Raw genomic sequence first — 26,903 nt, forward strand, 5'->3', positions numbered from 1 at the left:
CTTCATCCATTAGACTAATGTGTTGTTCCGTCTACTCCCCTCAATACCCCCATGGCTGTAGAATCATACTGTCTGTCTGACTGTCTGTCATCTGTTCTCCTTTGGGGAGCTGAAAGTAGTCACCCTGATAAAGGCAGCTCGAAATGCGGAGAAACCAGAGGGTACGACACTTATTAATTTGATGGAAAAACTCCACTAATGGGTGTGCACCATACTGTAACTATATAAAGCACTGAAAGTATACCAAAAACTTTCAGTGGTGTAGGTGTATGCATTGTTGTCCTTTTCCCTTTCTCTCAACACTTTACTCTTCATGAGATGAGTCGGAGAGAGAAGGGTAGAGGGAGAGTTACGCATAGCCCAAGAGAATGATAGTGGCTCTTAGATTACACTGCACAGAGGAGGCAGACGATGCTAGCCATCACACAAAATTGAGCACAAGGAGCTCCAAGTGTAGGCGATGCTGTGGCGAATGGCAATATAATAGTGAGTCAGCAGTTCAGAGACTTGATTGAGTCATTGAATTTATTTGGTGATAAAAAAAGGGCACATCAGCACTTCCAGGAAGGTTATGATTATTATTATTAATAATAATGATAATTATTTAGCCTAGATTTAAAAAGGAAGCTGAGGATAGAGAGGGGAAACAGCATGCTGGTCGGAATTGAACCTAGGTCCTCATAATTATGTGGCTAACACACTATTGAGACATGATTATGCTGTCACGCCCCTAAAAATGTACTTTTATCTTTTCAATGGAATAGTAAGGCAGTCCGCTAATATGGACTAATTCATTTGACCAGCAGAACTTTTTAACTAATTAGGAGCGTGTCTGCACAACAAACTATATAATTCAATCTTAACAACTGTCTTGAATCACAAATTGTCATTGATCAAGTAGAACAATATATTGACATGAGTCTTCAGATACAGGAACAGGCTAGGTAGTTTTCTTTTTGCAAAATAAAAATAAATTCTTGGTGGTGGTAATGGAAAGCTGTGTATGATGGGAGAGGAAGAGGGGGAACATTTTCTGTGTCAGTGATTCGGTTTGCAAACACAACAGGTGTACATTAAACAATTGACCAACACAGGGAGAATGTGCACACTTCACACAGAAAGGCCACCCCTGCCGGAGTACAAACCCGGGATCTTCTTGTTGTGAGGCAATAGTGCTAATCACTGCATTTCTATTCATAGACAATGCATAGAAAGGCATTGTCGGACCTCAACTTCTTTAAAAAAAAAAAAAATGTGATAGGATCCTTTCGAATGAGGCAGAGTTTTTGTGTTGCACACGCTGTATCATGAATGTCTGTGGAACACAGCTAACAATCAACAATGTCAACAATGAAGAAATAAAGAAATCATGCCAAGAAACAAATAAGGTCGGATAGGGCCCTCAATACCAACATGGAAGAGAAAAAAACAGAACATTCAGAGCTGAGAGGCATCTGGACTGTTTGCATGTGCGCTTGCACGCGCGTGTGTGTGTGTGTGCGCGCATGCGTATGTGTGCATGTGTTTGTACATGCATTTGCATTTGTCTGTTGACTCTGTTCCCATACACAGTGCAGGTGTATGTGTCTGTGTGAAAACATGGGGGATGTTGTGGGATGTGCATATGTGTTTGCATCTGTGCAAGAGACAAATTATCAAATGATGCATGTAAGTGGACTATCAGCACGCAAGCTGCTGATTCAGGCACCAAGATCAAAACGTTCATACTGTAACTTGCAAATTTTTGATTGTTAGCATAATGCCAATGCTATAGTGTCTAGTGTCCAACGTTAATGTTTATACTATTACTTTAGTGCTAAAACTAATAATACAATTATGTATATCTATATATCTATGTAGTCCACTTCCTATTCTAAATGGAAAGTAAGTGTTACAACAACAAAAATCATAATACCAACTGTCTTTCAAATAATGAATACCACAATTCCATGAGTGGAAAACAGTAGCTAATGGCTACATATTAGAAAGGTTAAAAATGTTTTAAGTAGGACCACAGCAGCATGTATGCTCAACATACATGGGTATATAAAGATAAATAGAGAAATATATAACACCCAGATGTCGTTAGAAGCTGGTCGAGCTCTTCCTCCTGCCCCAAGGACAACTGGTGTGCTGACTGCACTGCTAAACTGGCCATCAGAGAACATGATGACACGAGGGCAAAAGAAGCGGCAAAATTAGTCACCACAAACTTCCACCCAACCATCTGTTCCAAAAGCTTGCCTCTGGGAGATGGTCACAGTCCATTAAGAACACGGCTGCCAATTAGCCTATCTCTAACAGCTTAGGCTCTTCCTAATAGCTGTCTCCATACTTTAATAACCAGATCTCACGAGATACAGCATTTCTATTTTATCAAGCATCCTCTTCATTCGGTGGGCAAATTCTCACTGTCTAGGCCTCCCTCTGTATAAGGCATATAGAGGAAGAATACACATGGACAAAAACAGCAGGATTACACAGACACTACATACAGTAGCTAGCACTCAGAATGCGAGGAGAAATGACAAGGTCAGTCCGACAGCCATGAATATTGAATGACGAAAACAGAATAGTGACATAATTAGGGCAAATATAGCACAAGAGAACATGCACGCGCGCACACACGCACACGCGCGCGCGCGCGCGCACGCACGCACGCACGCACGCACGCACGCACGCACGCACGCACGCACGCACACACACACACACACACACACACACACACACACACACACACACACACACACACACACACACACACACACACACACACACACACACACACACACACACACACACACACACACAGAGTACATGAAGTTGTACTGTCCATGGGGACCCCACGGTCGAGATGCAACCATATGTGAGACTATATTATAGGTTGCATCTCGACCATGGGGTACTGTCGAGCATCACCAGGCACACTAGTCACTTGCACAGTTTTACTGGCCACTTGTTGCTCCAAAATGGTACCTCATCCCAAACGCATTGTCTTTCTACATGGTAGGTTTCTCAAACAAAGGTCTATCTACGATACAGGAGCATCAGGAGTAAGACCACCAGACTCCTGAACAGTTTCTATCTAGGCAAGGCAAGGCAATGTTATTTGTATCGCACATTTCAACAACAAGGCAATCAAGAGTGCTTTACACAGAACATCAAGCAAAAGAAACACAATTATACAATAATTAGGATGCATAAAACAAAATAAGTTGTAGCAGTCTAATTACTAGCAGCAATTAGACTGCTGAATAAGGACTGTTCAGTTCTGGACTGAACTGAACTGTGTTTTAAATGGACTCTCCTTAACATACATTTCAAGACTCTTAATTTATTATGAACATTAGCGACATTTCATGCACTTTATCTCTTCTATGCTCTAATTCTCTATCTATCTTTTAACTGCATTGATGAGCCTGCACAATTAAGAATTTCACCCATGTTACTTGTAATATGATGTGACAATAAAGATTGATTCTGATTCTGATCTATCTATCTAAGTATAGACCTCCCATTGTGGACAGTCTGAAGTGGTTCTCTTGGCCGCAGATTAAGCAACAGTGGCCAAATGACTGTGAGGCCGCCTGTGTGCACTACCAAAATGGGAGTTTTACTTTACTCAGGAGCTGGTTTTCAGGTGCTATTATTTAGTAAAAACTGACCTGAGTTGCACTGTACTTGGAGCTTTCTTTTTCAGTCTACACCAAATCTCTTCGCCACAAATAGCAGATCTACAAGTGCACTTTGTGACGTGTTGTGAGCTTGTAGTTGCATCTTACACACTGTAATATGACCTAAGGTTCTACAAATTAACAATGTCATTCAGGGGTGCCGTGGATAAAGTTATTTACAAGGGGTGCCCTGAGCCAAAGATGTTTGTTGAGTCTACACCACTGGTTCTCAACCTTTTGAGGCTGTGACCCCCCCAAAAGAATCATTTTGAACTGGGGACCTCCCACCCTGACAAGCACTTGGAATTGTAGGAGTTTAGGCATTACATTTAGTTTAACTCAGTTCCAAAATATACAATATACAAGCTTGTAGATCAGCAATTTTCAACTTGGCTAATGTTTGACCAGTTTTATGGTATATAGTTTGTTGATTACTTTTGATGCAGTAATGGTCTTTTTTAATTTCTTCTTCTTTTTTTAAGGTATTAAAAATTAAAAGTCCTTAAATTGCCACTTTAAAACTGCCATCTGGGGACCCCCCCCCCAAAAAAATCATGTGGGGACCCCACTGGGGGTCCCAACCCACATGTTGAGAACCACTGCTCTATACACTACTACCAACCTGATAATGTTTCATAAACAAATCCAGATTTTGTCCCCACAGTACACCACCCTGTGGCACAGGCAGCTTATTATTCAAGCTCAAGCGTTTTGACTCACAGACGCGCGGCTTTAGTTCTCATTTTCCACCTCCTTTATGTCCGCAGGGCTAAACGGAGATCCGACTCCAGTTGCCAACTTGTACATGTTATAAAATAGGGCTCGCAGCTAACTATGGTGACTGGAAGATGTTTAGGACGAGACAGATCTGTGGCTCAAGACTATTGTATTTTAAAGAGAGGGGATTGGATTGGTTGTGTGTGTGTGTGTGTGTGTGTGTGTGTGTGTGTGTGTGTGTGTGTGTGTGTGTGTGTGTGTGTGTGTGTGTTATTAATTTATATTAAAAAAACAGGTCTCCAAGCTATTTTTGAAATAGGTCTTAGAGTGGTTGCTTTTTTGCCACCCTCTATGTTTTTTTCTTCCTGAAATGTCTACACCAGGGGTCTTCTATGTTTTTCAGGCCAAGGACCCCTTAGCTGAGAGAGAGATGAAGCAGGGACCCCCACTACATATTGTATAGATGAGAGATGAATCTTTTCTATTAGTGTGTACTCTCAATACTTAGTAAAAAAGTCTGCTCCTTTTTTCCTCCTACACCAAATATTTGCGGAAAATAGCAGATCTACAAGCCACTCTGGTGAAATTGTAGATCTGCACCACTGTGCATCATCCTACAGTCACCAAGATCTGACCCGCACTGAGTTCAGTGCAGGTCAGACGAGGGCAGAGGCACCGGCAGGGGCTGGGCAAAAACGAAGTCTAGGGGACACTCACTGCATTAAAATTCACCATCATGCATCACAAAACAGTGTGGCATAATAACCAAACGCTGCCTCATGGATAAACTAGGGGAATGTTGTTGCGTGTCAAAACAAGTCAGATTTGGAAGCATGGGTATGGGAGGGGTTGAGCTGCAAGGTCGGTCCAAGGTGTCTCAACAGTTCTGAGAAGGAAGAGAGACCAAAGGCGGTGGGATATGGCCCTAGATTTCATAAAAATAGATATTTATCATGTTATTGATATTTTAGAAAATGTAGGGATAGGACACGGAGCACCAGAACCATGTATCCCAACATGAAGCACCAGATTCGGGTAATGGTGGAATTATTGAGGCGGTGGCTGTGTGCATGTACTGTATACTGCACCTTTATCCAAAGCACTTTACAAATGTGCATTACATTCATCCATTCACTCACCAACACATTCACACACCAACACACTCACACACCAACGGCAGAGGTAACTATGCAAGGCAACAACCTGGAGCAGTTAGGTGTTCAGTGTCTTTTTCAAGGACTTTGTCACTAACCCAAGGGGAGCTGGGGATTGAACCAGGAACCTTACGTTTCCAAATGTCTGCTCTACCTCCTGGGCCACTGCCGTGCCTATAAGTCCACTACATTGGGTAAAATAATTCTCACTATAGCCTACACTTGGCACTACAAAATGGCAAAGGTATTGTATAGTGCAAAGGTAGGCAACCTTAGGCACAGGTGCCACTGCCAATAATGGCACAGGGGATGGTGATCACTGGCACAGTGGCATAAGTGTGAGGGAAAGGATTTACTTTTCAAATCAAATACATTTTTTAAATGTAGTCAATTAAATCAAGTCCCCTCACATCGGTATGCAAATTACATCCTGCACATAATTCTAAATGTATTCTAACTCTGACTGGAGAGTGAGTATGGGAGATAGGTGGCGTTATAGTCTAATCCTGATATGAAGGAAAATATTTCAAAAGAAGAAAAAATAAAGGTTGTTATGTATATGGACAATCAAAATCTGTCATAATTAAACGTAATGTTGATATGGCATTTTAAGAAAATAAAAACATGGCACTTCATGTCAAAAATGTTGCCGACCCCTGGTATAGTGAGTAGTGTGTGTGATTTCAGACACATCTTAGTCTTTGGAGGAGGTTCTAGTTGGGCCGGATTTTTATCGAGGATATTAACGTAAGGTGGCTGCCAAGTTTGCCAGTATTAAGGAAAATAAGATAAAATAAATAATTAGGGCCATTGCGTAAATAATAATAATATTTTTTTGTAAAGCAAGAACAATGTCACAAAGGGAAAAAAATCCCAACACAATAAACAAATAAAACATAATAACAGATAAAACAAGAGATATATTTCAACTCAGAGGGTTGGGAGTTAAAAGCAGCTTTATAAGTTGAAGTGTTTTCAAAAGGGATTTAAAACAAGGCACAGACTCTGCAAGCCTCATCTCCACGGGCAGGGCATTCAGAAGTGTCTGAGATGGAGCTCGAATAGCAAAAGCCTGCTAAACAGTTTGGTTCACCTGATTTAATGTTTTAGTGCCTAGAGACATCCAATAATACTGGATGTGCACCATTTTCATGTTATGATGCAGGGGTTTAAACATTGTATGTAGATAGATGGCAGGTTTGCTGTCTAGTTAATTGGTTATTCTAGTTAGTTTGTAGCACATTGATGTTTTTTCCTCGACCACTAGCCCATTCATTCATATCAATTTGCCCTCGAGTGGCAAATCAAAAGCTTCACAAACCAAAGTGTCATGTACAAAATGTTTTATTAGATTCACAGGATGTAAAATCAATTTAATTAATCATTTATATATTAAACTTAAAAAAAGTGCCAGCAGAATCAACCTTCCATACAAGCAAGGCAATATACAGTACCCACCAGTGCTACCACCATTCACCCATCACTCACATACAACAAGCCTGACGCAGTAGCTCTATTGCATTTTGGCTAATTCAACCTGAGCTCAACATCCCTTCAGTCTCATGCATTAGCTAATGAGCTTAATATGCTGACTATGAACTACAGTACAGTAACGCATATTCCACTAGAAATGAACTCAGACGTCCCACAGGAATAAATTATCTGACTGACTCGCACTGTTTCTGGAGGTCCTGTATTCTTATGACCCCAGTCAACATTATGACATCATAAACACAAAAAAAGGCATGAACCACTTAAGCCCCGTTTTGTACTTCGTTGTACGATGGTGTTGCGCAGCGAAAATAGCCAATTTACAATTTAGAAACATTTTGCCCAAATAGGGACACCAGTTTGAAAGTGGTTAAGTTAAAGCTAGGCACCTATCCCATTGAAAAAGGTGTATTATCGAGCCCAATTAAGACATATTTGTGATATGAGAGAGAGAAAGACAAAGAGAGAGAGACGGAGCGAGAGAGAGAGAGACAGAGCGAGAGAGAGAGAAGAGCAGATCTATGATTTGGGAAAAAGTTAAAATTGGTTATAAATCAGTATTAGAATTAGGAATCAAAATGTCAAGAAAAAAGGCCAAGGACATCATAGACATTCTGAAACTGCATAAAACAGCTGTGTAACACTGTAGGAGTTGGCAGTTACCAGACCATTGATTTGAATGGCTGAAAAATACAAAACATTACATTTTTATAGATAATTTCCACCAGTCCACACATGGATGACAGACATGCAATAGGATGGTTTGAGCCTTGTGAGACACACAGTGTCACAACTTCATCATACTACGGTTCAGTAGTACACAGTGCACACCTGGATTGTATTTGTTTGTTTTGCCCAGATATGCTATGTTGCTTCCTTTGTGTTACGCAGATTAGTGGAACAAATTACCTGCACAAGTACTAAATAGTACTATATAGTACTCCATGTGCCATGGTTATGTATGTTTCAATTTCTAAAATAAAGAAAATCTATCCAAATTGTAAAACTAAATGTCCTTTAAATTAAGATCTCCTTTACATACAAACATTCTGAGCTTCTAAACACAAGTTGGAACAAGACCAACTTGTAGTACATGCTAACTTCTCAGGCAATATCCAAGCCATCTTTTTTTTTTAACTTTTTAACTTTGGATGATTTCATATTTAATAATAATGATATTTTGCTCCTTATAAAGCACTTCTAAAGTGTGAAAGGAGTAAAAGATAATGATCTCCAATCATTATTCTGAAGATAATACTGGACAACGTGGCGACTGAATTTCCCCTGCGGGATCAATTAAGGTCTTATTATCTCTCTCTCCCTCCCTTAGTATCTTGAGCTGCGACATTGTGCGGCTCACAGGGTCTGAATGCATCCATCCCTGGTTTTAAAAAAGGCGGAGGAGAAACATTCAATAATTTCCCACCGGCTCCCTCTGAAATAATCAGAATCCACTGCGGGCAACGTGTATATAAGCCTTCTTTAGCCCCATCAGTGTTGTGTGATGGCATTCACAAGCAAAAAAAACGTACAGTATATAAAATCCCTTAAATGGTTTTAATGCATCTTCAACCAGTCCAGGGGGTCAGAGTTCAGTGAGTCCAACATACAAAAAAGATAAAGGCCTTGAGGTCAGTGGTACTCAATACAGCCCCCGGGGGACGTATGAAACAACCTCATGTGACAAGTCCTTATGATAGTCAATAATTATGATTCTCTGTTTCTTGTGTGTAAAAAGAATATGTTTGTCTTTAGATCAACGTTCACCTGACCAACTTCATGTAAAGGCTTCTCCCAAATATGGCACAGGGTGGGTGCTGTGGCGGAGGTGAAGCAGAAGGGATGTCATTGCTACCTGGATGCTTCGGGGATGAGTCTTTTGAACCAGCCACCAACGGCTACATCTACCCTCATTACCAGAGAGACGCCGATGAGCAGAAACACGCTGGTGACCAGGAAGCCTGAGGCCTCAAACATCAACCTAAGGATGAGAGGATGGGAGAGAGCTCAGCTCGGGGGTTTTAATGGGAAATGTAAGAGTTGAAGCTATGATTCTAGATCGTGATGGGTGTGTTAAGGGGACTCTGAGAGGGTTTTCTTACAGCGACATTCTGCCGATCCGTGGATATTGAACCTTCCAGCTACAAGCACGCTCCTTTAACTGCTAATTAGTAACACCTAAGCTCTATGTAAGAACTCATTTAGTTTGTGTGTTGCAGACCATTTTAATGTAATAAGTTTAATGATTTGTCCATTTAGAATACAAAAAAAATGTTGAACTTATTAACAGCTGGTGCTTGACTTTGCAAGGTAACTTAGGTTAGGCTTACAAGACTAAATACATAAGAGTAGCATGCATGGATTCTTTAACCGAGTTCTGTGCATCTTTTCAACAGATAAGCAGACATAATACGCACTCCAGTATGAGTTATAATTCAATTAGGAAAGACATGGTTCACTCATGTGCATTCAGTGAAAAGCAGTGGGTGTGGGTGGTTAGCCGTTAGTGTACCACACAAATATTCATAGACTCAAAACAAAGCCTTTCCTGTCAGTGCATTTGTGATAGCTGGGAAATTGCATTCAGGCACTTACTTGGGTGCGAAAACCTTCCACACCATTAGGTGTCTCCTGAGGATAGCAGCTGCACACACTGATGCAAAGACCTGAGAAGAGATAAGGGATCTGGAGTTGAAATGTGTGCTGTGAACTGCATACACATGGAGAAGCTGGCCTATGCTGGAAAATGCCTCAGATGGGTGCACAGTGCACACTCATCCTTTGCTTAAAGATTGGTCATCCAAATTGTGTTTTTGCAAATGTAAAAAGATATATATATATATATATATATATATATAATAGGTAGCATTGTTATTCAGTTAGCTATACCGTAGCTTATCAGGTACAGTAAGTTGCACATACGTGCCTGATTATCTTGCGTCTCTTACATTATTACACTTTTGTGTCCATGTAAATGTTGTGATAGTTTTATCTTTGTTATGCTGTGGTCAAAGGCCAAGTAATGGGTTTGTCTGTAATTCTGTCAAAAATATATGTATCTATGTCCCCTCAAAAGTAGACTAAACACAGCTCATACCGCGACATGCATGATGTCACAAAACCACCTCTGGCTAGAAACAAACACAGAATTAAGGCTATGTGTCCACTAAAGCATTTTTTCCCCAGCTGAAAACACAAGATGCTCTTCCCACCCATCTGGGAGTGCTTGAGGGCAGAGCAATTTTTCAGCTGAAACTCAAACCAAACCGAACCAATCATCTCATAGCAGAAGCAAGCAAAGAGTACTTGCTCTGGCCCTAGAACTCTGGCTCTTGCTTTTGATAAGGGTAAGGGAGAGAGGATGGACTCGCCGGTCAATGTGGGTACATGAGATTGTATTTGTTGGCGAGGAAAAAGCCCAGTATCATTGACTATATTCACCCAGCGGCCATTTTGCTCTCACGTCATATTTGCGGGTTGGGAAGAAATGCCACCCGGGTTGGCATTATTTCATTAACTTAATAGAAAAATGGCCGCCGTGTGAATATGGTGAATTGCACTTGTACATTGCAGGAAATGACAGCTGGTCTTTTGTGATGTTTGTCCTGCCCCTCCTCTACTGTGATTTGACGGCTGGGTAAAAAGTGGCAGTGATGAGCACAATGTTCTAACGTGAATGGCTCAGCACAGAATAGATGCTCAGACATGTTGCTGGCGTTTGTTGCATAGTGTAAATACATACATGGCGATACATTGGAAACAATTAAAAATCCGCTGGTCTCAGAAAAAAAACTAATAAAATAAAATGAATGCTTTTGGTGGACGCATGGACTAACAAAACAAACAGGAATTGCCCAGTGGAGTGAAAGTGCAACTCATTAAAAGTGAGGAAACGTGTCTACTGTAGTTGATAATACATGCAAGTAAGCCCCTAGCAACCCTAGTCCATTTGGCCAAATAGGGTGTAGGACATGCACACAAGCAGCCAGCCTTTATCATGATTCATGTGGCTTACTCCATTGTGATATGTGTGTGCGATGATGCGATGCGCGAGTCCCCTCCACACTAGTGCCCTCCACACACTCCTATCTACAGTAGCATCAGGGTCTTGAGCTCTACAGTGTTGTTGTTAGCTCAAGAAGATACGTGTGTTACTTTACTATGAGTAGCTAAAGATTGGATATTTGATATACCTGTGTTCCATGAATGAAGAGGTAGCGTGTTGAAAGTTGCAAAAGGGCAGAGCTGAACTGCTGTGGGTTCTCTCTCAGTCTCATCTCCATTACAGCATCCTCTCCGTCCTCCCCTCCCACTCTCCTGCTGCCCCTCACCTCACACACCAGTGGCCAGAACAGGAGCAATGGACAACCCACTAAGGGCAAAACCACACAGAAAGTGATATTTAGATATTTTGCTGATACTGGAGTCTTGAGTGCAATATTTCAGAGTGTCTTCCTCAAGGACATCAATAGGACACATGATATTTGACACTCACTAGCTGTCACCAACCTGGTGACCTCTCAGTTTAGGGGCCAGTGTCTCTAGCCACTACTAGACCAACCACAAACGGCATACTTAGCAGGGCTGGGCAATTAACCAAAAATAAGCCAAAATTAAACAAAACCAACTTGCTAATGTAGGTTAATCAAGAAGCAGATCTTTTTATACTTTTTAAAATGTCTTATTATATCAATGAAATAAAAACATATGAATTTTTTTTTTTAAATAATCCGACTACATCAATTAGTCTAATTAACCACTTAAACTGTATCATACTTCATTGTACAATGGTGGCATACAAAAATAGTGAAAATAGCCAATCTACAAGCTCACAACGCATTGTGATGCTTATAGATGTTATTTTCACACAAAAAATGACATAAAAATAATAAAAAGTTCATTCATCGTAATCGAGGAAAACGTTTTAAATAATCGTGATATTGATTTTGAAGTCATATTGCCCAGCCCTAATACTTAGCCATTTGCCCAATGCTTTCAGCCAAAGTGCCTTACAGTGCTAATAGTTCAGACGACTTTAGTTTAGGTGGCTCCAGAGGAAATCAACCTTAAACTCTGGCAGTGTTCGTGCAATATCCCGCCCATTGAGTCCTACAGTAAGCACCTTATCATATGACTTATTCAAGTTCATAAGCAGTGTATATTTATACAGTGCATATATATAAATACTGAAATACTTTCAAATTATATATTTTTTCCGATCTTGTTTTTATTTCAATTTCAATTTTGAGATTTCCTTGAGGTTAAACATTTTTTACGTTTTAAGTACAGATAAAGCAAGACCGAGGCATTTTCCTTCAGAATTTACTACCGTCTCCAACAACATATTAATAAGTAACTACCTGCAAACAGGATATGCGACGAGAAGGTGTTGAGGGTGACTAGTGAGGCCGGCAGTATGGTGCCTGTGTGTCCATCAGGAAAGCCAACAAAGGCAGCTCCCCACTGGATGGAGGGGAAGGTGGGCAGGTGACCTGTGGCATGGAAGAACTGTGTGGCAGCCAGGGACCACAGCACCACTGGAGTCCAGGGTACATTAAAACCTCCTGCAGAGGAGAAAAGCCAAACGGCAGACATTCAGGAAAGCCCCAATAATTTAAAATAATGTTTTTATGGCAGCTGGTATACCAGTATAATAGGTCCAACAGTTTCCATTTACCTAAGAGTTCATCCATCACATTCAGTCTTAGGTTAAAACCTTTCCACATTTATGTTTTTTCAGACTCAATATTTACTATGCACTATGCAAGCTATTAAGGCTGATACAATCCTAAAAGTAGCCTATTATACTAATAGAATCAGAAGAAATAAATCATTGGGACCTCTTCTCTTACCATGGTACGTCCCATGCAGGCTACTGAGGGTGGTAGAGGAGGCATGGATGTGTAGGAGGGCGCCCATCTCCAGTAGCAGCAGGAGAAAAGACAGAGCCATGCCCTCTGCGTGTAGCAGAAGTAGCCCTACGCCCAACAGGCCGCAAAACAACAGTTGCGGCGCTGAGTAGACAGTCCCCAGTCCGTAGGCCTCCACGGCGGGCCTGTCGTCTGCCTCGGCTCCCTCGCTTGGCTCGTCGTCGTCCAGGGAGCGACGCATGCGCTGGTAGATCTGGGGGATGAGGTGGTGCAGCTCCGCCTGCGTGCTGATGCCGGTGCTCGCCCGGTAGCTGGGCGGGGGCAAGTTCGAACCCCTGGCCGGCGCCGTGGCCCTGGTCTTCAGAAACACAGTGATTGGGTCCAGCCACAGCAACAGCATCCCGAGACCCAGGAGGGAGAAGATGGTCCTGGGAAGCGCCACCTGGGCCACGCCGAGGAGCTCGGCCATGCTCCTGAAACTGTCCTCCGGAGTGGCGCCGACGGCCCAGTTGAGCCCCAGGCAGACGGACAGCAGTGGCAGGATCCAGCGGGCCATGAACACCGCCCCGCCCGAGGAGTTGAGGTTGCCATAGTGACGTAGCCAGCGTCTCAGCAGGTATGTCCACAGGCCTAGCGAGGCCAGAGAGAGGATGTAGTGGAGATTCTTCAGCTGGCTGTTCTGCAACCGGGAGAGGGGAGAGAGGAATGGGGAAGGCTGGCATGAGCCCTGCTCCTCCCGGCAGTTGTGGAAGGAGAGGGAGAGGTAGAGACTCCCCACCAGGAGCCCCAGACAGGCCATGAGGGTGCAGCTCTCCTTCCTTATAGCCGCAGGGGAAAGGGCTGGGGAGGGCAGGAGCCCGGCAGGTTTGAGGGGGTCATGGTTGGCTGGCAGTAACAGTCCTTCCCAGTTGAGATGGATTGGAACATACAGCCCGAGGGAAAAGACCAGGAAAGTGACCACGCGCCCTTCAGCTATCACGTAGCTATCTGACAGCAGGGAAGCAGCGCGCAGGATCAGCACCAAGAGAGCCGGGGTGACGAAGCGACGCAGGCTCAGCCAGCCGGCCCGCTTTGGGGCTTTAGCCCCATTGCCAGAGGCAGTGGATGCTTTGGCCCGATGAGCGCGCCGGAGAACCAGCAGTTCTGAGACGATAGCGGTGGCTGCCAGGCACCACGCCACCTCGACGTAGCCCCGGGCAAACAGCTGACCTGCTGCAACGCAGAACCCAATCGACAGCGCTGCCACGACAGGGGCTTTCAGCAGACTGCCGTCCCTGACCAGCAGCCAGGACAGCTCCGAGAGGATGAAACATAGCACGCAGGCAAACAGCAGAATGGTTAAGCCTGCGGCCATCTTGAGCGGGTTGAAACGGGCCCACGTGGCCCGACAGGTTTCTCTGACCGAGGTGAGGTAGGACTGCAGGGAAACAACTAGTTCTGGAGAAGGGGGCAGACCGTTTCTCACGGCGGTGAGGTACTCAGTGGAGACCTGTGAGAACTGCTCCTGCAGCTTAGAGAGGCTCTCTGGTGGGATGTCTTTGGCCATGCTGGAATAGGTCTCCAGAAAACGATTGACCTTCACAAACAAAGACAGTTAAATCATCAGAACATGATTCAACTCTTTTCAAAGCCAAATAACTTTGCACATTACATGGAATGTTACTCATTAATATTCATGATGATATAATGTGGTAAAGTATTATGTCTGGTGACCACGACTGACGTGACAAGCAAAATGTAATAAATAACATATGTCTGACTAAAGACATAGTAAATAAAACAAAAAGGTGTAAAGTCAAAAGATATTTGGATCATTTTCTTAAATGATTTGTTAATGACCTGGTTAGGAGACAAGAGCAAGGTTCAACAGCTGACCAAGATGTTTGAGTTAATTGCCCAGTGTCACATTTACTTAAAGGTAGGGTAAGTGATTTACTTTTGTTAAAATAAGTGTTAAATAGCTCTATATTCTGATAGTAATCATTGCTATTAGAGTGTTTGTTCAGTAAAATAAGTCTGAAAATTAGTCTGCATTTTCAGTACTCTCTTTTGATTGGCTTAAATGTTGTCACCTACCTGAAAATGTACATAATTCTGTTTACTAAAGAGCTGGAGAGACCCCTGTGACCGAACAATCGCTCTGTAGCAATGATTACTATCAGAATATAGTACTTTAACCTTTTAACAAAAAAATAATATCACTTACCCTACCTTTAACTGAAACGTAAAATCCAGATTTTCGATATTACTTTTGCTTAGTTGTACAGCCTTACCCAAACATGCTTTAACCCTATGATTCCCAATGTATGGATCTGGGACTCTTGGAGTGGTTATCATAGGGTTTCTGGAGGTCCTCAGAAAAGTGAGGAATGGTTCAATCTTATTTGTATATAATGAACTTAAGTTAGCATGATAACAGAACCTGAGACTAGGCTGAATAGGTTTCACTCTTTCCACTGTTGGCATAAAGTTATAGCTATTCTGTCACATATTATTTCTACCTAGAAAAATCTCATACATGGTGCCTGAAATGTTTTATCAAAAGGATGTCTGTGGTCCAAAGTGTTTAATGTTTATTTGGTAGTCCTTGGCATGAACATTTTAGTAACTTAGGCTTGGGCTACACCTCTCAACAAATTTCAATGTTAATAGATATTGACAGCACAGGCAAGGACATATTACCCCTCAGCCTTCCGTTGCTCCCTAAGAGGTTACCTGTTTGACGTTGATCCACAGTGCCTCCAATTGGCTGAGACCCTCAAGTGCACCCTTCATTTGGTTGTGAGGAGGGAAAAGAGGCAGGAGGACTTGGCCCACACTGCTGTAAGGAATGGGCACTCCCAGCTGCAGAGCCAAGGTAGGAACCAAGTCTGTCTGTGGGACCACTTGAGGTTCACTCTATAATTATTTGAAAAGAAAGAAAGAAAGAAAAAGAGAGAGAATTCTTGAGCTCTCCATTTCTTGCAGCATTAGTACTTTGTGATCAAAGTAAACTCATACTGAACACATTCTATTCTGTTGATTACACTTTAATTATGTAAGCACAACGAATGTGATTGCATATATACTCAAAGTAACACAGTAATCAACCCCACATGATATATGGGGGCGTGGACTCATTATACTGGATATTTCTATTTGACCAGACTGTGGTGAGCTACTACTACTATGGAGATTCAGTCAAATCAGAATTATATATATATAATATATTTTTTCCGATAGTGACAGTAACAGAGAGAGGAAAGGCAGGAGAGGTGGGATGACATGCAGTAAAGAGCCTCGATTTGGATTCAAACCCAGGCGAGCAGCAGGAAGGACTATAGCCTATTATTTTTGTGGTATGCACTCTTTCCACAAAAGAGTGCATACCACAAAATCAGATCAATTTTCTTCAGCAGCATTAAGGCAAGTGGCAGTTCTATTCTCTATAAATATTTGTAGGGAAAACTAGACAACGACTGATTTAAAGCTGGACTATTTTTAGTGGGGGATTTTTATGCTGTTGTCAGCATGCTGAAAACAGCATTGTCTTTTGGCTCCTTTTTGTCCAACTTGCCAACTAGATCAATAAATGCCTGGCTGCCATCAGAATCATTTCTTGCTGATCAATACACTTCTTTAAAAAAAAAAACAAGAACAGATGTACTGAAATTGCAAAATATAGAGAACATAAAAAGGAAATTTACAGTGCCGTCCCCGTGGCTGCAATGACATCAGGGAATAAGTTCCGAACATTTAATGCATGTGTGATTCTAGTATTAATCATCATAATAAAAGAGGACAGAAAAGTGCATTTTATCTCTCTAAAAGGATGAAACCGATCAATACAGTAAAAGTAATCGACGTTGCTGACGAAATGTCTACAAGCCCCATTAGGGATGTAATAATGCAGTTATATCGCCCTCCTCTGGTTGAAAACTGTATTTCTGCTGCAGTGCTCAGACTCCAACGCCCCATATGGATGATTTCAAACATTATTTATAATGTGATGTCTAAAAAAAGAAAATCAATTGATGTTGCTTAAAAGAGGGGCCTGCTGCACCCCCATTATCACTTTTTAATCTGCTCTGAGGAGGGCTGCGGCCAGAGAAATTACATCTGAGCCAGTCTTGCATTATTGATTTTGGAGTGCCGCTTTTTCCACTTCGGTGGTTTTTCATTTAAGCCCCATAGTTGCCCCAACCCATCAGAATATTTTGAGATAGTATCATGACCTAGGTGGGTAAAACTTTTAAAGTGTATGGGCCCAACTGGAAGTAGGCAAGCACACTGAACTTGTTTGCTCTTCAGCCCTCAAAGTGGTATTTTTCATTCAAACGTATGTAATGGGAAGAGACAGGCCGTAACCAAGAGTCTCTGAACCCTTTAACCCATTAAGACCTGGAACTGTGTCATTTTTAGATTTGAGCTAAAAAGCATTATTTTACACTTTGGGCTATTCAAAAATAGCAGATCTACAAGCTCATAGCGCGTATAGAAACATACGTTTTTGAGAATATTGTTGAGATTTAGGAGACATGTAGAATCGGCTTCAGGTCTCATGGGTTAAAACAGAGAAGGTGCTGTCTATTATATAGTATATAGCTGTATATAGGGGTGGGTACAGCATACCTCGTGTGATCTCATCCTGAGCCAAATTCCTGTCTGGTGTAGGTTACGCCTGTAACATCAGCTCAGCTGATATATGACACTAACTGTTTAATCTTCAGTATTGAGGAATACAATAAAACAGACCTTGGACGGGGGCCCTGAGAAGAGAGGCGAAGGACTGTAGAGGAAGAGGGCAGCGTCGGTCTCCTTCTGACTTTCTCCGCCGTGGTCGCCCGTGTCCGTCATCCCATGGTCTCCCATCACCACCAGGAGGGTGTCATTCTGCAGGCGCTCCATCACTGACCTAGATTAGAAAGGAGGCAGAGCAGGATATACAATAAATAATAACAATAACCAGGCTTCCCATCAACAATTTCCATGATGGGGGTGTGCAAATGTTTTTTTTTTGTATACAATATTTCAATAGGCTCTATGCACAGCAGCCATTTTGGAGCAAAATTGGGCCTCTTCTTACTTCCTTCACAGGTGTTACCAATGATACTAATGAAGGCTCTGTTCCATTCTGGTCAAACAGAGTCAGGGTGCTGATATTGTGTGGTCCAGGGACCCTCATGGTTCCTTGAGAGGGTGTAACTCTGAGAGTTATGGGGGTCCTTGAAATTAAAACGTTTGAGAACCATTGTGCTACACTAAATGGAACAGACCCTTCATTAGTGTCATTGGTGACACCTGTGAAGGAAGCAAGGAAGGGGCCCAATTTCTGTCCAATATGGCTGCTGTGCATAGAGCCTATTAGTCAACAGCGATTTAACCACTCAAGTACAATATAATTTGTCGTACAATGAATAACATAAATAGCCGATCTACAAGCTCACAATGTGCTCCATCGTGGTGTGTTGGGAGCGTGTAGATCTGCTATTTTCGTTGAAAATGTTGACTTTATTCGGGGGGGAAAATACTTTTTTAAACTATTATATTTGAAATATTTTGAAAATGTTCGTCTATAATGACATGCGCCAAAATAGGTACCTCGGTCAGGGTTAATGTTAATGTTAATGTGGTTACACTGTCGTGTTTTATCACTCAGCCCGATTGTGAATGCTTGCTTGACTTGCTTGTGAAAGTACATTAATGTCCTGACCTGATGACTCCATCCATCTGGGTGAGTTTGTCAGCCATGGCAGGGTGGTCGGGACCAAACCGGTGGCCACAGTGATCCACTCCAAGGAAATGAGCAACCAGGACATCCCAGTCATCACCCACCACTGCAAGCACCACAGAAAGACACGTTTGAGAGGGAGAGACACGAGTTAAAGCAACCAAACCAGATATAATATGATTTGATGTGCTGCATTAAAAAATCATTAGGGTTAGTGCTCATCTAGAAAGCTGCTGGTTTGTAGGTTGGAGGAAAACAGGGTGGGTTTGACTTAGTGTGTCACTGGGAATATAAAAAAAAGTTAAAGCTGCATTATTCTAATAGTAATCATTGCTATAGAGTGTTTGTTCAATAACAGGTCTCCCCAGCTCTTTAACAAACGGAAAATACATTTTGTATTTTGTTCCAATTCCAATTTTGTGCTATATATCTTTTTTTTCATCACTTGGAATTTCACTTGTTTATCCTGTATTCTGTATGAGTTGAGGTCACGTTCCAGATAGAATTAAATTGGTATCCTGACCTGAAAATGTATGTTCTGTTTACAAAAGAGCTAGGGAGACACTTATTTTAACTAAAGAAAATCACTTACAACACCTTCAATCAGCCTGATACAACAATAAAGAAACAAAAGTTCTCTGCGCTTGTGTAAACACTGTCTGCTACCACGCTGTCTCTATAGCATTATGTGGATGATACCTGTTGAATAGAGATGCTGGAGAATTCCATTGTCCACTGTGTGCAAATCCTTGACGTTGAAAGAGGGGAAGGGCAGGGAGCGGTAGAACTTCTTGGGGAAAAGACTTTCCCAAGTATCATCACCCATGAACACCACCCGTTTCCCTACAAACGGACGTATACAGTATGTCAGTTGAAGAAAGTCACACTACCAGTGATAAAGACTCAAAGAGTGGATCCAGAGTGACTGGATGGATACAGATTTCCTACATACGGTAATGAAGTTTCATTTAAAATCTCACACTTTTCCCCCTAGTAAATGTCCTGATGCAATACAGACCCCTCCTACATAGAATACTTTCCATAGAATTCCATATTTTGTTCCCCAGACCTCAACTTCTTCACACGATTTGAAGGAGCTGGTACAGTAGGGTAGGTGTTCAACATGATGTATCCTGTGGCTGGGCAATATGGCTGTGTGTCAACTTTATATGCCATAGGACTATCTGAAGATTATTCTTAACTACATTTAATATCACAACAGGTGCAATGACATTTGCTCTCTCTGGTTCTACAGGGACATAACATGTGTATTGCAATCTATCAGGCCTGAACAACAGAAAACTGTTGTTCAGGCCTGATAGATAGCAATACTACAGTCCCTGTAGAACCAGAGAGAGACGGTGCCTGTATATACATATTCTTTCCATTCTTCTTGATCTACTGTATTCCGAAACTTTCCAAAAGACCTTTAAATTTATATCAGACATATTTTCCCTTCCTAAATCCAGACATTCACAGATATGTGTAAGGATTCGGGAACCCTGTGGAACTCAAGTGTCAGGCTTGACGATCAGTTTGTAAACTTGTGTGAAGACTGCTGCTGCTCACCCAGTTGTCCGAGCTGGTGAATGAGGTTGTCCTCCAAGATGGCGCTGGAGGCAAAGTTATTCCCGACATCGATGAAGGTGGGCAGCGAACCTGTGGTGAAGCCCTTGATCCTCTGCATGGTGGTGGTGGGGGGGTCGGCGCGGAAGGGGTACAGGCGGCTGTGGGCGGGCCGCGATGCGACCGTCTCCTCCAGCACGGGTAGCTTGTTCTCGTAGGGACGTGGCGCTGCGTTGCCGTGGTCAAAGCGAGCAAAGTCGTATTTCAGCGCGTCGATGATGAGAAGCACGGCCCTGCGGAACCGGGGCTTGGCGCGACAGAAGTCTCCCTGCTCTCCTGCTGGGAGCAGCACATCCTCACAGGTGCTGGTCCTGTTCACCTCCAGCCTGACCAGCAGAAATCCACCCACAAACAGGTAGATGCCAACATAGAACACTGCACACATCCACAGCAGCAGGGATAGGATTCTGAGCCTCTTCATCCTAGAGGCAGGAAAAGAATATGAATGCAGATTGCAGTATGTTAATTACACCCAGTTGCATATCGCTTAAATCCCTGCATGCACTTATTCGACACCTTTAAATGCAGTATCACAATATGTTTATAGTGAACACCAGCAAAGGGCTTGTTGCGTGCGGTGCTGCACACCGAAAATAGCCTATCTTCAAAGTGTGTTGTGGGTTTGTAGATCAGCTCTTTTCGGTGCGCGACCGACAATGGTGGGCAAGTTCTAAGCATAAAGCCGGCTTTGTGTTACTTTTATTTCCCCAAATGCACATTAAGGCAGACTTGGCTAACGTTGTGCTAAACAGCAAATGAAGCAACAGCAACGGTTTCTTGACAGAGAGCTTTGAATGGTAATGCTGGTTCTTTTTTATGACAACAAACATACATCAATGAGGACTTCACAATCACAACAAGAAGAAGTGACAGGAAAAAGGTAGTCAGATCTGAGGAACTGACACAAAAATAGAGACAACTAATTGTTCGCAACATAGATGACACACATACCTCCCCCCTTATTTTGTATCATGTTGTTATCATTATAAATATCACTAGCATTATCCCTTTTATAATTTAGCATAATTAGTATTAATATATTTTGCTTCGTTTATTTCTGTTTGTGAGAGTCAAACGACACACATTGATGATAGATATATATATATATGGACTCATGTCACACTTAGATGTGTGTAATCATGTTTTTTGGTTTACTGCATTTTAATTTAGTTTGTAACACTGGGTGTAAAAAAACAAAAAAAAAAAAAAAACAATTGCAAGAAGATGTAATATGTGAACTGCAACATGAACTAATTGCAATAAAAGCATAAGAAGAAGTGACAGCTAGCATCAAACTACCGGGCAGGGAGAGATCATGGCTTTGCCTTCGTTAGCCTCACCAGCTAGCTCCCTCCCGCATGTTATACTGACCTTGCAGCGGCCGGTGCTGTCCTCTTTCTCCCGGGGCGAGGCGTGGAGAACCGCGTGTGTTCACAACACGGTGCTGCGAGACACTGAGCCTCAGGTGCACGCACAACCTCTAACCTTCATTGAGACTCCAGCAAACTGAGGTTACGGAGAAGGAGGCTGACTCTCAGATGGAACTGGAACTAACGGCCATGGAGCTAAACCGGAAGCTCCCGGCGGACACTTGTTCTTTGTAGCACAAACTTCCTCCTCTTGTGACATGCGCAGTTAGCCGCTGTCCTCAATGGCTGTGTAACCATGACAACCTTTTCTTAAGGCGACAGTGTGCCAGGAATGGGAATGTTTTTCACTCAAACATTATACAGTTTAGGGTAGTATAGTATACAACTACACAGGTATAGGGTAGGCAATATTTTGTGGTTAAAACAATTATTCTTTATTTTTAAGTTAAAGCTCTATTATTCTGATAGTATTAGTAGTCATTGTAGTCTACAGGACCACAATGGAAACAAGCCCTTGTTTTTGTGTCCTTTTAGCATCATTGTATAATCGTACCACTGTACTATTTGCAAACTGTTAATAAAGTATTCAATATCAATCAATCTACCAGGGGCCTCCCCATCTCTCCAGCTCTAGTAAACAGAAAATACATGCTCATTTCTTTATGTCATATTCCTTAATCCTGTATCATGTTTGAGTTCTCCCCGTATTTACTCTCCCTCCTGATTGGATAAAATTGGTACTCTGACCTGAATTAGTTTTTCTGTTTAGAACTGGAGAGAAATAACACTTATTTAAACAAACAAACAAAAATATCACTTAGCTTACTGGCTCAGGAGGTAGGCTACCTCATCTGGTGCTTTGAGGAGTGCTTTGTAAAGTGCTTTTAAAAAAGGCACTATAAATGCATTCTATTTACTATGTCAAGGCAGACTATAACTAATACATTTCCATGCTTGACTGAATTACATCATCATGGATTCCAATTTGCTTTTGCTATCTTTACTCATTGCCCATTGCAAGAAAAGTTTGACCCTATTTGCTCTTTGCAAGTGTTCGGGCTGTCAAAGTAAGAAAACAGAATTGAGAGCCTATAACTCTTAATGGCCTGTAGATGGTGCCACAGAATAAAACCTCTATGAATACTGATGCACTAACTGAGCTGATAGATGTTGCCAGAAGCAGTTCTTTGTGGTATGTGCCCCTTATAGTGTGGGATCTCTTTACTCAGTGCTTTGACAGATTGGCTGGGCAGTTCAGTGGCAGAACTGTGGCTAAATCATGAAGTGCATTTTTGGAACACTGAGATGCTGGCTCTCGAGATTTCAATCTCGTCTAGCGAGACTTCTGTTTTTTTTTTTTTTTGGTTGCATAGTGTTCTGTCACTATGAACATCAGATCTCAAAAAAAAAAAGCTATTAAAATATGTGATCTAACCTAAGGCCAATCCGCTTCAACTGTAAGTGAGATTCCCCATTCAAGTGAATGAGGCAGCTTAGAGGGCTTTTAAGCTCTGGCGGACCAGGGGTGGAGTTATGAAATTTTTATACTGTACCATTCATCCTAAGATATCATAACATCATAGAAAAGGTAATAAAACTTTAGTCCAAAATTCTCCTTTAATAAATGTGTGCCTCTCATTGTAATGTCTGTTTCGTGCCTCTTATTTGCACTTTGCTTAAAAACAATATTATGATGGGTAGCCTACTTGCTTGTTGTTGTTTTTTCATCTCTTTTTAAAATAGATATTTGTAAAATATAAACAATATTGGGATATAAATATCATTGGGAATTTCCAATATGCTTGTTCATTTTTTTTAATCAATCAAATAGCAGATGCAAGGCATTGTGAGCTTGTAGATCTGCTATTTTCAGCAAATGTTCCCCTCGGAATAGGGATGCTATAGGTGGTTAGTGTATTTTTTTTTTAATCCTATCACACCCAGATTTGGCGGACCCCCTGTAGTAACTCTGAGGACCCCCTAGGAATTCCGGACCCCCTGTTGAAGACCCCTGCCCTAAAGCGTCTGGGCACACACACTCCAGAAGCACACCCCATGGAATGTACCCCATGATGCTTCCTTTAATGTGGTTTGTAGAGGCAGTGATCTGAGCTCAGCTGCTCGCCTGGACTGGCGGCTGGGCGCATCTTGTCCAAAGCTCCACCCACATCCATTACACTTGTTGTGTCATGTTGTAATGTGTGCCCTGCCCAGTTGTATCAACTGGATAATGTGATCCCCGGACAGTATATTACATAGACTTGCAACAATGTAACCCCATCGAACACACCGAAATAACGGATCCTACAGTACAGCGATGTCGCTCATCCGGAAGCAATTCCATCCAGACGTTGTTTTTAATAGTTGAGATCGACTGACTTACAGTTCGGCTGGATGACAGTTTAGCCTTCTGATTTTATGATTTTAAATTAATATAATGCGTGATGATGATCATGGACCGGTTATGCAGCACAATATTTTTTGTAACAGTTGCTATTATCGGCGCGTCTTTGGGTGAACGCGAGGACGCGTCTTGTAATGGAGCCTTCGATATTTATTTTGTGTTAGACAGGTAGGCGGCTCTATGGCTCTGTGTGTATGTGTGTGTGTGTGTGTGTGTGTGTGTGTGTGTGTGTGTGTGTGTGTGTGTGTGTGTGTGTGTGTGTGTGTGTGTGTGTGTGTGCGCGCGCGCGCGCCGGAGCTGCGCATAGCAGTTTGAAAGACAAACAAACTGCTTGTTTTTAATACTAAATCTCAACACAAAACAGATATTTGTGCACATTGCAACTTGCATCATGTTTTGAATTGTTCTCCTACAATCAGGATGGCTTTAGATCTCTGTAGAAAGTTAACATCTAGGAGTTAGTCATTTCCATCCATGTATGGATGTGTTTTGGTGCTGCAACTACAGAGGTTTGGCTGTGCTTATTTTAGGACATGATGAAGGCTACTTGGACTGTGTGTGTGTGTGTGTGTGTGTGTGTGTGTGTGTGTGTGTGTGTGTGTGTGTGTGTGTGTGTGTGTGTGTGTGTGTGTGTGTGTGTGTGTGTGTGTGTGTGTCCAGAGTTAACATTGAGTTATTATGTTGTGGTATGAGGTCTATTGGCTATAAGTCTGCTGCTGCCATCTCTCTGATTTCCAATATGTCAGGGAAACATCTTACACCTGCACTTAGGACTAGTACCCATTATGCACAATGTCCCATTTCACAGGTTGTGAAATGTATAAAAATGTATACAAATCTTTTGAAAATAGCAGATCTACAAGCTCACAACGTATCACGACGTGTTGTGAGCTTGTAGATCGGCTATTTTCAAATAGCCAAAGTTGAAGTGGTTAATGTATGTTTTGTAATAATAATCCAAATGTGTTTTAGACAGACAGACAGACAGACAGACTCAGATCACCAAGTTTGTGCCCCATTCATCAATCTGGTCCCTGATTTTGCAGGTCAGGAAGCGTATCAAAGCACTGGGGAGAGATCTATGATTTTGTGGAGAGACTCACTAACAGGTTTGTCAGGTAAGGAAACTGGCAGCATGCTGTTCCCCTTTCTTTTATGTTCAGCTCTCCGTTCATCTCCCTGTGCTGTAGCCTACTGTTCTGGTGAAAAAGCCTTGAAAAGTTAATTATTTTTCGCAGTGTTTACACAGTGAGAGATCAGTATCGGCCCGTAATTACAATCCAAACACAGTGAAACAAATCTATTTTTAGGAGCAGCAGATATAATGTAGCCTACTGCCAACTACTCTAAAATACCCAAGGGGCAGTGGTGGAAAAAGCACTACATTTTCTTACTTAAGTAAAAGTATCGATACTGCGATGTATAAGTACTCTGTTACAAGTAAAAGTCCGGAGTTAAAAATTGACTTGACTAAAAGTACAAAAGTATTGGTATTGGTATATTTCAAATGTATAAGCATCTTTTGAAAATAGCAGATCTACAAGCTCACGAGCTTGTAGATCGGCTATTTTGAAATGGCCAACATATATATAGGGCTGAAGTGGTTTATGTATGTAAAAGTACAATATTTGTAAAAAGTAAAAGTACAATACTTGGGTCCGAGATGTAGTGTAGTAGAAGTAAAAGTATTGGAAATTGGAAATACTCAAGTAAAGTACAAATGCCTCAAAATTGTACTTAAGTACGGTACTTAAGTAAATGTACATAGTTACTTTCCACCACTGCAAAGGGGATGTGGTGAGCTGAAAGTGTGAGAGATATTTTTGAGACTTAATGGTGGGGTACTAAGTTTAAGCTCAAGAACAGCCGTCCCAGATGTTAAGGGTGCTTAAGACCAGAACAAAGACATGAGGAAGGAGTTTCAGCCAGAACGGTATAGCACAATGAATGGAGGGTGGTGCTAACACTTCTAAACAGTCAAATCCTCAGTGTTTATTTAACTCTGAGAGTGTAAACATGGACCAGATGGACCCCTATGGCGTCCTTTCGTGATAAGGCTCAGTAGCCACAGTTATGGCAGCTACTGTAGGCCTACTCCCTCTGTAGGTCAACTGCAACTCTATGGGTACAACAATGTAATTAGCACTGCAACGGTTAGCCTACCTTACCTGTAATTAATTACTACACACTATTAACACAAATAATCAGGTTATGACAATAATACCATTGAAGCCGTGTAGGCATTAGTGTAATTACAACAATAAGCTGGTTTTGTAGAACATGTTCACCAAAAGTCAGGTTTATCTTGTAAAAGCTTCCTTAGTTACGTCTTATGGCTACCTATAAAGATTTAAGAGATGTATTTGTCATGCTCCTACTAGTGTGTGTGTGTGTGCGAAATGTTGGTGTGACATGAAACATAATAAAACACAGGGTATAATATCAGTCAGTGTGTTCCATGAGTAAAGGAGAAATCTAGAGGACTTTCATTAACATTAGAGGATGCGTGAAAACAGACACTTTAGGATTGTCCCTACATAATATTATACAATATACACATACATGCCACAGAAGGCTAGCCAATTTGTGCTTAACTGCAGCAAATGAAGATAGAGTAAAAGTAGACGTGTAAGATCATTGTCAAAACAAATGAAGAGGAAAAAAGCAGACATTTTGCACATTAAGAAATTACCTAAAAGAAATTGGCAAAGCATTATATGCCCAAATGGACATTAAATGTCCATTTGAATACATTTTATCCAGCACAAGATTCAAGTGTGTGACTGTGTGTACATTATGTTGTTTGTGTGTCTGTTCCAGTCCCAGGATGAGGGTATCATACATTGTCTTTTCATCAAGAGCAGCTGTCATACTGCCACTTACCGGA

The 26,903-nt window shown here is 41.9% G+C and overlaps 2 protein-coding genes across 2 annotated transcripts in view; one reads left to right on the top strand and one right to left on the bottom strand.

Annotated features, from left to right (window-relative positions):
- Positions 1-6,871: 6,871 nt before the first annotated feature.
- On the bottom strand, positions 6,872-21,797 carry pigo (phosphatidylinositol glycan anchor biosynthesis, class O). The gene is made up of 11 exons (XM_084046575.1): positions 21,614-21,797; positions 20,186-20,664; positions 19,316-19,459; positions 18,599-18,722; positions 17,641-17,800; positions 15,622-15,804; positions 12,889-14,482; positions 12,397-12,600; positions 11,230-11,408; positions 9,632-9,702; positions 6,872-9,017 (listed from the first exon to the last, which is right to left on the bottom strand). Exons 2-11 carry the CDS (start codon positions 20,661-20,663, stop codon positions 8,888-8,890), a joined length of 3,267 nt encoding a protein of 1,088 aa, XP_083902701.1. The 5' UTR covers position 20,664; positions 21,614-21,797; the 3' UTR covers positions 6,872-8,887.
- Positions 21,798-23,833: 2,036 nt separating this feature from the next.
- antxr2b (ANTXR cell adhesion molecule 2b) overlaps positions 23,834-26,903 on the top strand; it is a 17,494-nt gene continuing 14,424 nt past the window's right edge. Inside the window, exons 1-3 of the mRNA XM_084046186.1 lie at positions 23,834-24,184; positions 25,063-25,134; positions 26,837-26,903. The exon at positions 26,837-26,903 is cut by the window's right edge and continues 5 nt beyond it. Coding sequence (XP_083902312.1) covers positions 24,057-24,184; positions 25,063-25,134; positions 26,837-26,903 — 267 coding nt within the window. The 5' untranslated portion in view covers positions 23,834-24,056. The remainder of the gene's footprint in view (positions 24,185-25,062; positions 25,135-26,836) is intronic.

Source organism: Gymnoscopelus microlampas (genome assembly GCF_963454915.1).
Source record: "Gymnoscopelus microlampas genome assembly, chromosome: 21".
NCBI lineage: Eukaryota > Metazoa > Chordata > Actinopteri > Myctophiformes > Myctophidae > Gymnoscopelus > Gymnoscopelus microlampas.